The 13,402-nt window shown below is 58.2% G+C and overlaps 1 protein-coding gene across 1 annotated transcript in view; it reads right to left on the reverse strand.

The window, feature by feature from the left end:
• Window positions 1-13,402, reverse strand: part of SND1 (staphylococcal nuclease and tudor domain containing 1) — a 68,616-nt gene that overhangs the window by 16,521 nt on the left and 38,693 nt on the right. The window contains exons 12-15 of the mRNA XM_085080674.1: window positions 10,016-10,116; window positions 6,279-6,389; window positions 4,210-4,282; window positions 3,237-3,378 (exon numbers count right to left, since the gene is read on the reverse strand). Of these exons, the coding sequence (XP_084936800.1) occupies window positions 3,237-3,378; window positions 4,210-4,282; window positions 6,279-6,389; window positions 10,016-10,116 (427 nt within the window). The remainder of the gene's footprint in view (window positions 1-3,236; window positions 3,379-4,209; window positions 4,283-6,278; window positions 6,390-10,015; window positions 10,117-13,402) is intronic.

Genomic DNA, 13,402 nt, shown 5'->3' on the forward strand with positions numbered 1-13,402 from the left:
ATCCTCCTGCCAGCACTGGGTGGGTTCCAGCATGGCTCTGATCCCAAATTTCTCCAGCAAGGAGCATCCCCCAGCACTGCACCGGGAATGGGAATGAGGAGCTGGAGCTGCTCTTCCTCCTCCATGGAAGGGGCCAGGAGGGCTCATGGACCCCAATAGAATTTTTTTCCTCAAAACAGTAAGGAAAGAGCTGAGGAAGCCTTGGAATCCTTGAACTACGCCAGCTCCCAGCTCCTCCATGCTGGGATCCCACACCACATCCTCATCCCAAACCCACCCCAGCGAAGGTTCTGGAAAAGAGAAAGCTCCAAAGGATGGGCTGGGCGCTCATCCCGCCGGGAATGCTGGCAGGAGAGGGGAGGAGGACGCTTGGCACCCAGAAAAGTTCTCCAGCACTTTAAAAATAGCAGCTAATCCCGAATCCGCGGCTCTGCCGCTCTTCCCGGGAAGCCGTGACGGATTAATGAGGGATGCGGCTGGAAGCTGCAGCCACCGCGCTCCCCTGGGCTTCCCAGAGAATTCCAGCACAATCCTGCCGAGCCGGGGATGGGATGGAGGGGCTGTGGGGCTGTGACTCCACCCAGGAATCATGCAGGAGAGATGGGGGCAAGAATTCCACAGCATTCCAGGGTATCCCGAGCATCCCATGGACATTCCAGCGCATCCCTGGGTATCCCACAGCATCCTGGGGTATCCCACAGCATCCCTGGACTATCCTGGAGCATCCCAAGGCATCCCACAGCATCCCAGAATATCCCACAGCATCCCCAGAGGATCCCGCACTGGGATCCCAGGAGGGGCTGGGCCTCCCCAGCCAACAGTGGGAACAGATGAAGTGAATCTTTCCAGGGAAAACCTCTTGGAGCAGAGACCCTTCCAGCCTCAATTCCCGGGATTTAAGCAGTTCTCCCCTCGCTGCACCCAGCACAGGATCTGGGATGGCTCCAGGCAGGGATCTGCTGTGCCGGGGCTGAGCGCCAGGGATTGATCTCCTGCGGGATTTATGGATTTTGGGAGCAAGGGAGGCAAGCGGGAGGAAGGAGACACCCGGGAACTGCGGGAGTGGGACTGGAATGCCGAGGATCTGCTCCGGATCCCGGCAGGCACAGCACCAACACAGCCCCACGGTGGGAATGTTCACATGGAAAAACTCTGGATTGCCATCCCCACCTCACCATCCCAAAACTTTGCTGCCTCCCAAGGAAGGTTTTGGGACCCTCTGGAGCCACGTGGCCATTCCAACATCCCCGGAGGTGCCTCCTCATCCCTCGGGAATTCTCCCGCTCCCAGCCCCCGCTCCGGGAAGGCGTCAGGCTCCGGAGTTTTGCCGGGAGAGAGGAATTCGGGATTAAACCGGCGCCTGTATTTGCACATATTTATAGTGCTCCGACGGATCTATTTTAGCTGGAAAGCCGGGATGAGCTCCCTCGGGAGCATCCCTGGAGTCACATTTTAAGGGACTTGGCATCTCTTTCTGGTGCTCATTTGCATTTGATATCCATAAAAAAGGCAGGCGTTGATAAAAGGCGGATATTTATCCTATTCCTGGCTTGGCAGAGGAGGGTTGGGAATGGCACCGGGGAGAAATCCAATAAAAAACAGGGAAAATAAAAGCCAGAAGGTCCCGCTGGAATCGTGGCCATCAGCCTGTGGGATTCTATGGGATGGAATGATTTCAGGGATCAATCCCTGCTAGAACAGAGCAGGGTGGAGCAGGAATCCCAGAGGAGCAGGAATTCCCATGGAGCAGAGACCTCCAAAGAGGAGAACCACGGAGCAGGGATTGCAGCACCAGGAGCAGGGATTGCAGCACCAGCAGCAGGGATTGCAGCACCAGAAGCAGGGATTGCAGCACCAGCAGCAGGGATTGCAGCACCAGCAGCAGGGATTGCAGCACCAGCAGAAGGGATTGCCAGACTCTGATCCCATTCCCTGTGGATTCCATGGGCTCTGGGACTCCAGGGAGGTGCCGGTCTCTCTTTCCAATCCCTATGGATCCCATGGGTTCTGTGAATATTCCAGTGGATCCCAATCCCTCCTCCTGAGCACAGGAAGTTCCATCACTCCTGACAATTCCCACATTTCTGTGACCAGGAAGTGGAAGCCACCTTTTCCCAGCACTTCCTGCTGGCTTTGCTAATGGATAGATCAGATCCCAGGATATTCCCAGGCAGGAGCACACGCAGAAAGGCAGGTCTAGGACAGAATTCCACAGGGCAGAAGCCAGCTTGGAATAGGGCTGGGAATGCTCATTCTGCAATCAGCTCCAGGGATAGTGGGACTGGGAGACTCCAGGGAAGCTCCAGGATCTGGCAGCATCCGGAGCACCAATGGGAAAAGGCTCTGGGATGTGCAGTGCTGGGGGAAAAGGGGATCCCATGGCACCATTCCTGGTTATCTCAAGTTCCTGGTTGGACTGGGAGCATCACTGGGAGCAGGGATGGAAAATCCCGCTTCCCAAAGCCCCATCCCAGTGCTGGTGTCCGTGGGGGATGGAGACAGGACACATTCCTGACTCCGGGAGCAAAGGGATGGACAAAGATTCCCAGACTCCATCCTTGCTCCCACGAGGACAAACATTCCCTGTGTGGGAGCTGCTCATCCTCATCCTCATCCTCATCCTCATCCTCATCCTCATCCTCATCCTCATCCTCATCCTCATCCTCATCCTCATCCTGCAATTGCCTACCTGCTCCTCAGTTTGGACTTTCCCAGGATTTTTGGGTGATCATCCTTCCAAATCCCAACCTCCCCCACCCCTCCCAGTCTGATCCAGGGGCTCCAGAGTTAACTGGGACCTCTCAGCCTGAGGCCCTCCAGGCTGGGAGAATGTTCTGGAATGTTCCCAGGGATCCCACGAGGCAGATGCCGAGAATCCCTCAGTACTGATCCTGGGAATCTTGTGGTGTGGTTCCTGGGATTCCCATGGTGCTGATCCCAGGAATCCCACAGTACAATCCTGGGAATCCCACAGTGCTGGTCCCGAGAATCCAGCAGTGTGGATCCCAGGAATCCCACAGTACAATCCCAGGAATCCTGCAGTACAATCCCGGGAATCCCGCAGTGTGGATCCCAGGAATCTCGCAGTACAATCCCGGGAATCCCGCAGTGTGGATCCCAGGAATCCTGCAGTACAATCCCAGGAATCCCGCAGTACAATCCCAGGAATCCTGCAGTACAATCCTGGGAATCCTGCAGTACCATCCCGGGAATCCCGCAGTACCATCCCGGCTCACCTGCGAGCAGGAATGTGATCAGGCAGGTTTCCTTGGGCAGGAAGAGCTTCAGGCGGGATCCACTGAACACATACTCCACCACGGCCTCGGAGCGCCCGGCGCGCTGCAGGAACGGCAGGAACTGCTTCGCCTTCTGCGTGTCCTGCCGGGAAAAACGGATCAGGGACCCTTGGGAATCCCAATGGATGAGTTGGGCATGGAGCTGAGCGATCCCAGCTTGGGATGGGCCGTGCACCCCAAACACACCCCAAATACAGCCCAAATACATCCCAGATACAGTCCAAAATACATCCCAAATACATCCCAAAAATATCCCAAATGTATCACAAAACACATCTCAAAATACATCTCAAAACACATCCCAAAATACATCCCAAAATACATCCCAAAATCCCAAATATATCCCAAAGTAAATCCTAAATATATCCCAAAACACATCTCAAAATACATCCCAAAATCCCAAATATACATCCCAAAATAAAGTCTAAATACATCCCAAAACACATCCCCAAATCCATCCAAAATGCATCCCAAAACCCCAAATACATCCCAAAATACCCCCCAAAATCCATCCAAAACACACCACAGGGAAGCTGCCTGGATCAGGAGGACAAATCCTGCTCCATTTCCCCATCCCTAATGGATCATCCTGTACCTCCCCTTTCCCGGGATCCCTGCTCCCCATCCCAGCAGCAAAGGGCTCCATAGAAATCTTCAGCAATATTAATTAAGGAAAACTTAATGAGCTCTGCAAGGAGGTGTTGGGATCCCCAAATCCCCTCAGCAGAGCTGGGAGATCCCCAGCAGCATTCCTGGCTCCCAGGCCATGAAGCTCCCTGGGGCAATTCCCAGTTCATTTATTCAAGGAAAAAAGGGAAAAACCTCCCAAAACAAGAGGTGCTGTGTGGGGTTTTATCCCATTTTATCCCAGCAGAATTCCCGCCCATCCCACGAGCTGCAGGGCCATCCTTACTCCGGAGATGTCGGCGACTCGGTGGATTGGCACCTCCTTCTTGCTGTGCAGCCCCTTCCCGTTCTTGATGGCCCTGGGGAGGGAATGTCGGGAATCAGCTCCGGGAACAGCCGGAGGCACCCACTGGGAGAGCCCACAGGATCGCAGGGAATATGAGAATAAGGGCTTTCCATGGAGAACAGGAGGGGATGGGGAGCCTGAATGAGGGAATGCTGCACGTGGAGGGCATGGAGTGCATGGAAAACCAGTGGGATGCTGGAGTTGTGCCAGATCCAGACCTGATGCCAGACCCAGATCCCGATCCTTGTGTCGGTGCAGGGATGAAGGGATTGGGATGTTCCCCTGGGATGTTCCCCTGGGATGAGGCCACCGAGGTCCCCACAAGGAGCATCCCCTCCTGCCCCAGGGTCTCGAGAAAGGCTGGAGTGTGTCAGGATTCCAGTGGAGCCCAACAGTCTGGGATGATTCCAGGCTCTCTGAAGAGCTGGGAATGCTGAAGGGATTCCCCAAACAGCTCCGAGCCTCACTCCACTGGGAGCTCTGGGCCTTGCACCACAGCCACATCCCAAATCCCTCATTCCCACTGCTCCTGGCATTGTCCTGGAGCTGCCAGCTCCTCTGAGTGAGGTCAGCACCATCATGGATTTGGGATGTGCCAGAGCTCCTGGCATGGATGAGCCACCTCCACCACCGGCCCTGCTCCGGGATCAGGCAGGAACATCCAGCATTTCCATCTGAGGACATCCAGGCTGAACCCCCAAACCCCGGAGTGTGGCTTTATTGGCTTCAGGTGCCACACCCCAGCCTCATATCCCAGTATCCCAGTGCCACATCCCAGCCCTGTATCCCACTATCCCAGTGCCACATCCCAGCCCTGTATCCTGGAATCCCGGTGCCCCTGCCACAGCTCCAAGCTGCTGACTTCCTGCCAGGCTTCCCAAAAGGCACATTCCAGGCGTTGGGAAGGAGCCTCCGAGCAATCTGCCGGCCGCCCACCGCCCGGGCACGGCAGGGCTGGGAATGGGAGCAGCTTTCTCCGGATTGATCCGCCTTTTCCCGCAGCAGCCAGCGCTGCCCGGGAAGGCGCCGCAGCCCCCTCCAAGCTGCTCTTCCCGGCTCTCGGCACCGTGCCGGGATCTGCTGCCAAGGAGGAGCTGACATCCCACCGTTCCTGCCGGGCTCAGCCGTGACGGAGCCGCCTCCGGAGGGAGCTGGGCAGGGGAGGGAAGGGTGTCCATGGCCACTCCAGGGGCCAGCGGGAGCGTGGGATGGGGACAGGGACAGGAGGACAGCTGGGGGCTGCCAGCACAGCTGGGAACAGCGATCCCCGTGGAGATCCAGGGGCACCAGGATCCGGGAGGGGTCCTCTCTGTGGGCACAGCTGGATCGTGTGTGCCAGGACTGTGGATCACACAGCTGGATCGTGCACAGCTGGATTGTACACACCCGGATTGTGCACAGCTGGAATGTGCATTGGTGGATCACACACAGCTGGATTGTACACACCCGGATTGTGCACAGCTGGAATGTGCATTGGTGGATCACACACAGCTGGATTGTGCACAGCTGGATTGTGCAGAACTGGAATGTGCATTGATGGATCACACACACCTGGATCGTACACACCTGGATTGTGCATTGATGGATCGTGCACAGCTGGATTTTTCACAGCTGGATTTTTCACAGCTGGAAAGTGCACAGCTGGAAAGCGCACAGCTGGATCCTGTGTACCTGTGCCGTGCACAGCTGGGGCAGACGGATGGAGGGACAGGGACATGGCTGGGATGGGACAGAAGGACAGGGAATGACCAGGATGGGACACAGAGCAGCTCTGCCCTTCCCAGGGATACCCAAAAGCATCGGGGGCCCCTGGAATGCCGGGGATGGGAAGGATGCTCCCCCAGATCCAGGTGGGACACAGGGCAGGGAGTCCCCTGAGCTGCAGGGATGGACAGGGGGACACAGGACATTGTGAAAGGACATAGAGGAGCTCTGCCCCTCCTGGGACACCCCAATCCCGACCCTGATCCAAATCCCAATCCCAATCCCACTCCCAACCCCACACTGACCGTGCCTCAGCCGCCAGCAGCTCATCGTAGTGCGCCGAGCGTTGGTCGTCGTCCTGCCGATAGCGCAGCACTGTGGCCAAGCCTTTGCTCACCAGAGCCTCTGCAATGTTGCTGTGGGAATGGGAATGGGGCAGGATTGGGTCGGGAATCAGGCTGGGAACTGGGGGGTTGTCACTGCCCTGGGTGTCACAGCCAGAGTGGGAACACCCCCGGCTCTGGATGGGGTGGGAAGGTCCCATCCCTGTATCCCATCCCTGTATCCCATCCCTGTATCCCATCCCTGTATCCCATCCCTATATCCCATCCCATCCCTGTATACCATCCCATCCCTGTATCCCATCCCATCCCAGTGACCTGGGTTCCTCCCTGGCTTCTCCTCCTGGGGGGGTCTCCCAGGAGCATCCCAAACCCCCTTCCCAAAAATTCCCCCAAAACTCCCCCAACCCAGTAGGCTCAGCATCCCCAGGCCACAGGAAGCTCCTCCTCGATTTACCAATCTCATCACTGTTTTCCAGGGTGGGCACTGCTTTGGGAGGGGGAGCACCATCCCCAGCTCCCCCCCAAACCCCCCCAAACCAGAGGAGCAATGTCCCCCAGACTACAGGAATCTCCCTGATTCCCCCATCCCATGTTTTTTTCTGAGAAAGAAGTTGGGCACTGGTTTGGGGGGGGCAGGGACAGGGAGACCCCCCATCCCCTTTCTCAAAAATAGGGGCTTGGAGCAGCCCCTCCCAATTAACTGGAATTTCTGCAAGGGGGGAATGTGCAAGGCAGGGATGAATCCATCACATTCCACTGCTTTAAGCAAATCCATGAATTCTTCTCCGCCAGTGCATCCCTAATTCTCCTCCAATTACCACCCTCCCTCCCCCCCGCTAATTCCCTCCGTATCCCAAAAAAAGCGGATCTATCCAGAGGATGGAGGGACTGATCCCTTCCCGAATCCCGGGCGTGCCCCTTCCTGAGGAGGGGGAAGGGCAAATCCATCACCGGGAGCCGAAATTAGGTCTCGGAGCAGGGGGAGGAATCGAAAAATTCGGGATTGGCAAGCGAGGGAATTGCTGCAGCCAGAGCAGCTGCGGCAGCGCTGGGAATGCTGAGCACTGGGAATGGCACTCCGGGAATGGGGACATCTGGGAATGGGGACATCTGGGAATGGGCACACCGGGAATTGCACATCTGGGAATGGGCACACTGGGAATTGCACATCTGGGAATAGGAACATCTGGGAATGGGCACACTGGGAATGGCACATCTGGGAATGGGAACATCTGGGAATGGGCACTCTGGGAATGGGAACATCTGGGAATGGGCACTCTGGCTAGCTGGGAAGGAGCAGGAGCTGGGGGGAGGCCAGGGAAGGGCCAGGGTGGCTCCCGGTGGTCCCTGGCATTGCCCATCCCACACATCCCACTCCCCATCCCAGTCAAATCCTGCTCCCCATCCCAGCTGAGTCCCACACCCCATCCCAAACACATCCCTCTCCTCATCCCAGCTGCATCCTGGACAGGGGTGTGCAGAGTGTCCCCCTTGTCCCCTCCCTGGGCCACTGGATGCTCTGGAGCATTCCCAGCATTCCCAGCCATGAAATCCTGCTGCTTCCCAGTGTCAAAACATCCCCCTGGGCTGGAAGCCCTGGGAAAAGCCCAGGTCCTTTCTGGGTTCAGAGCTTTTACGACTCAGAATTCCCGTGGGGATTGATCCTGGCACCCCAGGAGCAGCGGGATGGAACCACAGCCATCCCACTGCTGGAAGGAGGGTGAGGAAGAGGAGACAAGGATAGCAGCTCCAAGAAGGAATTCCAGCCCATGAATTCCATATCTGGTCCTCCATCCTGGCCTGGGGAGTGGGAGGCACCCCTCATTCTGACCTCCAAACAAAGCTCTCGAAGCAGAGCTGGAACTGAGGCCTGGAGGGGAGGAGCACCCCCCAGTTAATCCCAGATTAAAAGACTGGGAATATGGTGGGAAAAATCTCCTTAGGCTGAAAAATGCCAATTTGGGAACTTCAAGCCAAAAATGTCCATTTTTAAGCTCCTCCTGCAGCTCATTTCCCAAAGGAAGTTTTGGAGGGATTTCATCCCACCAGAGCCTGTGCCCAGCATGGATTGGGATCAGAATCGGGACCGGGATTTGGATCAGTGGTGCCAAACCCATCCCAACCCCCAAACTCCAAATCATCCCAAACTGTAGCATCCAGCCCTGCTGCCCCGAGGGAAGGGAACACCCTGCTCCTGCTGGGAATTGCACCTGGAATTACAGCCCATGGTGCTCCTGAAATTTGGGGTTAGGGATTTTTAGGAGCTTTTTTTCTGAGGATAATGCATGATGCCATGGAAGGCTGTGGGATGCCGTGGGATGCACCAGCATTCCTAGGGCAGGGATCAGGCCAGAAACATGGAGGACATGGAAGGGAGAAGTGGGATGGAGGAATCCTGTGATCCAGGCAGAGATACAAGCAGGAATAGACAGGGATGCAGGCAGGGATCTGAGCAGGGATCCCTCAGGGAAATGGGCAGGATGCAGGCAGGGATAGGGGCTGGGATGTGAGCAGGGATCTAGGCAGGGATGTAGACAGGAATCCAGGCTGGAATGTGGGCAGGGATCCAGGCAGGGATATGAGTAGGGATATGAGCAGGGATCCGGCAGAAGGCAGGTTTGTGCTCCAGCCCCCGCCATTCCCAGCGCCCGGAGCTGGGACCAGGGCTGGGATCTGAGCTGAGATCGGGGCTGCAGCTCCTGCCCTGGCTCCCTCCCCAGCGCCGCCGTGCCCGGAATTCCAAGCAGGCTCAGCCCAGCCCAGATGCCGGGCGGACACTCCAGGAGGACAAGCCAGGCTTTATTCCCTGCTCCATCCCAGCCTGGCAAAGGCCTCGGGACACAGACCCTGCTCTGTTCCACCCCCGGCATCCCGGGATGCAGCACTGGGAATGGCCCAGGCACTGCTGGGAACATCCCGGGATGCTGCTATTGGGAATGGCACAGGCACTGCTGGGAACATCCCGGGATGCTGCTATCAGGAATGGCACAGGAGCTGCTGGGAACATCCCGGGAATGCAGAGGCAGCTCTCCCAGCCCTTGGATGAGCGGCAGGAAAACACAGCTCTCCTGGATTTTGCAGGAAGGGAAGGGAAGGGAAGTGCAGCTCTCGCAGCCCCTGGATCAGGGAAGGCAAAGGCAGCGCTGCAGCGCTTTGGGCGCTTTCCAAAATAGCTGCTACCGGGAAAAAAAAACTGGGAAAGCAACCAAGGGCCTATGACAAATCCTCCCTACGCAGCTCCCGGAGCTGCTGCCAGCCCGAGGCTCGGCCTCTCCACAGGGATGTGCCCAAGGCAACGGCACCCTGTGTCCTGAGGGGGAAAAGCCACAAATTCGGGATGAGGGGTGGCTGCTCTGGAACAGCCCCCACTCCTGAACCTTCAGGAGGAGGGAAATCGGAGAGGTCCCTTGGGAAGGACAAACATCCTGGGAAACGCAGCAGGGACTCCTCCAAAGCCACCCCTGAGGCGGCCGGACTGGGGGGAACCTCATCCCAATATCCCCCAAAACTGCTGGAGCTGGGGGGGCAGGAATGGGGGTCCCAGGCAGCAGCATTCCAACGTATCCCACAGAACCCAACAACGCCGGGAATGGGAGCTGATCCCAGGTGAATGGGGAGTGAGCCACCCTCTGAACCCAGACAGCCCTGCTGAGGTGGGAATTCCAGGGGGAAAGGCCCAATCCCGAGGGATGACTCACATTCCGCCGATGGACACGGTGGCACAGGTGCGCTCCGAGAAGGCAGGGACAGTGTCGGTGGCACTGCTGGCGGGGCGGATGTAATCCACAGACACGTTCACCTGGACACAGGGACAGTCAGAGCCCACATCCCGAGCCAAATCCCTGGGACCAGCCAGCCAACCCCTCATCCTCATCCTCATCCTATCCATGCCCACATTCCCACTGCCGGTCTGCAGCCCCTCTGCTTCCCCAGGGAACAGAGCAGTTTACCAGCAGCTCCAGCACCACCAGAGCTTCCAGGCACACGAAACCAGGAGCCTCCCAGGCAGGACAAGATCCCAGCTGGGATCCCAGCACCTGCCAGGTGTCCCCAGAGCTCCATGGGGATCCCGAGGCTCAGCCAGCCCTGGTGTTTCCCAGTTTATGGACACAGCATTCCTGCCATGGCAGGTGGATGGGAGCAGCACTTCCCGCTCTGCCGGGGTTGTCACCCCGAATCAGCGTCTCCAGGAGGGATGTGAGGGGCTGTGGCAGGCAGGAGCATCCCAGGCTGTCCTGGAATCCCGCGGTGTCCCCAGAATCGCCGGGAGGGACTTGGACAATGCTGCCATCATTCCAGAATCCCAGACAGGGACAGGGGGAACAGCAGGGACTGGGAACACCTCAGGGGCAGATCCTGCTGGATGTGTCCTCTCCCACTGCACCAGGGCTTGGGATGAGCTGGGATGTGCAGAGGAATCCCGTAATGGTTTGGGTGGGAAGGACCCCAAAGCCCATCCAGTGCCATGGGCAGGGACACCTCCCACTGTCCCAGGCTGCTCCAAGCCCCAATGTCCAGCCTGGCCTTGGACACTGCCAGGGATCCAGGGGCAGCCACAGCTGCTCTGGGAATTCCATCCCAGCCAGCAATTCCTAATTCCCAAGATCCCATCCATCCCTGCCCTCTGGCACTGGGAAGCCATTCCCTGTGTCCTGTCCCTCCATGCCTTGTCCCCAGTCCCTCTGCAGCTCTCCTGAAGCTCCTTTAGGCCCTGGAAGGTCTCCATGGAACTTTCCCTCCTCCAGGCATTGCCTCCAGCAGTTCCCAACATCACATCCCACATCCGCAGGCGCCATTTCCATGCCAATCCCACCCAATTCCACCACTCTGCTTCCCCAGGGAAGCTCCATCCTCACTGCTTTCCCGGGATCAGCTGGAGCAGCCAGAGGCTCTGGGGGTACAGGGGGTGGCACGGGGATGCCGTGGGGATCTCTGGGGACATCCCTGCACTGCCGTTCCAGGGCTGCACTTGGCCTCTCTGGACTTCTCCCAAGCCCTTTCCTGTTCCCATTCCTGTTCCTGTTCCCATTCCGCATGGCTGGAGCTGTGCTGAGCCAAAGGCAGCCAGACAGGCGAGGCAGGAGCATCCCTAAACCCCTTCAAACCCTCGGCTCGTCCCAAAAATCACTCATTAAACCAACATCAAAATGCAAAAAAGGTCGGAGCGTCTGGCAGGGCGCCGGAGCCGAGGCTTTTCCGTGCGGAGAGGGGGCTCCGGCAGGAAAGAGCCAATTAAGGGGAGCGGTTACAGCGATTCCTCGCAGCAAAGCTCCCGTCGGAACCACTGGAGGGGAAAAAGAGACGCCGATTACTCCGAGAGGCAGGTTGGGAATTCAGCTGCTCCAGGGCTTTTGAAATGTCTGGCTCGGGAGCGGCTGGCGTGGGAAACACCTGGCTGGGGATGCAGCGGAGGGGATGGAGCAGCCGGGGGGGACAGGGATCCCGGGGATTGGGGGAATCCGGGACTGGAACAGGGCAGGAGGAGTCAGGAGGGATGGGATGGGGTGGGATAATGGGATGGGATGGGGTCACCCCTCAGCAGGAAAGCCCCATATTGTGTCCCACTCTATCCCACTGCATTGGATCTGCCCAGGGGCAGCAGGGCAGCACAGAGGGATCCAGGCACAATGGGATGAGGATCCTTGGCACAATGGGATGAGGATCCTTGGCACAATGGGATGAGGTCCCACAAGGCCAAGTGGAGCACTGGGACAGCTTTCCCAGGGAAACTACAGCTGCCCCTGGATCCCTGGCAGTGTCCAAGGCCAGGCTGGACACTGGGGCTTGGAGCAGCCTGGGACAGCGGGAGGTGTCCCTGTCATGGCAGGGGTGGAACCATTCCATGATTCCATGAAGTTCCATGTCCCACTCTTGGGTCACACCAACCCCGTGGATTCCTCCAGACTTGGGAAAGTGGCTGGAAAGCTGGGAAAAGCCCTGGGGATCCTGCTCAGCTGGAAGGAGCTGGCGCTGCAGGGACAACACCCAGGATCATCCGAGGGCAGAGCCAGGTCTGTGTGACACCAGACGTGGCACTGTCACCCCACAGCTCCGGCAGGGGGACAGAAGGCGAAGCATTCCCGGGATCCAAAGGCAACGTGGCCACGGAGGGGCCGGGAAGGGGTGGCTGGGCTGAGGGGTGCAGGGTCCCCATGGGCTGCGCTCCCCCCAGAGCAGCCGGAGCCCGAGCCGCGCCTGGGCGGCTTTCCAAGGTCAGCTGCAGTCAGGGTGGATTAAATCATTCCGGCAGCTCTGCTCCCGGGAGCACATCCAGCCCCGGGAACAGCAGCACCGCACGGGCTCCGTGCAGCCACCGCCGCCAATGTCACCCCAGCAGCCGGGGAGCTGGGAGCTGGCATTGCCTGGGATCACCAGCACGGAGCTGGGGCACTGCCATACGGGGTCACCAGGGTGGGGTTCCCAGCGCATTGTCCCCAGGATCAGGGTCCCAGTAAGGTTGATCCCATTGCATTGTCCCCAGGATCAGGGTCCCAGTGAGGCTGATCCCAGCTCATTGTCCCCAGGATGGAGTTCTCAGCTCATTGTGCTGAGGATCAGAGTCCCAGTGAAGCTGATCCCATTACATTGTCCCCAGGATGGAGCTCTCAGCTCATTGTCCCCAGGATGGAGCTCCCAGCACATTATCCCCAGGATGGAGCTCCCAGCTCATTGTCCCCAGGATGGAGTTCCCATTACATTGTCCCCAAGATGGAGCTCCCAGCTCATTGTCCCCAGGATGGAGTTCCCATTACATTGTCCCCAAGATGGAGCTCCCAGCTCATTGTCCCCAGGATGGAGCTCCCAGCACATCGTCCCCAGGATGGAGTTCCCATGACATCGTCCCCAGGATGGAGTTCCCATGACATTGTCCCCAGGATGGAGCTCCCAGCACATCATCCCCAGGATCAGGGTCCCAGTGAGGCTGATCCCAGCTCACTGTCCCCAAGGTGGGATCCCCAGGGTGTCCCCAGCTGGTCCCAGGGTGCTGGGGACACCCCTAGTGCTAGCCATGGTCCTGTCCCAGTTCCCGCCCTGGTCTGGGCTGGGAGCTCACAATGGGACATTCTGGGCACATCTCCCATGGC

The sequence above is a fragment of the Lichenostomus cassidix genome, chromosome 1Aa (genome assembly GCF_008360975.1).
Source record: "Lichenostomus cassidix isolate B80296 chromosome 1Aa, HeHo_3.0, whole genome shotgun sequence".
NCBI lineage: Eukaryota > Metazoa > Chordata > Aves > Passeriformes > Meliphagidae > Lichenostomus > Lichenostomus cassidix.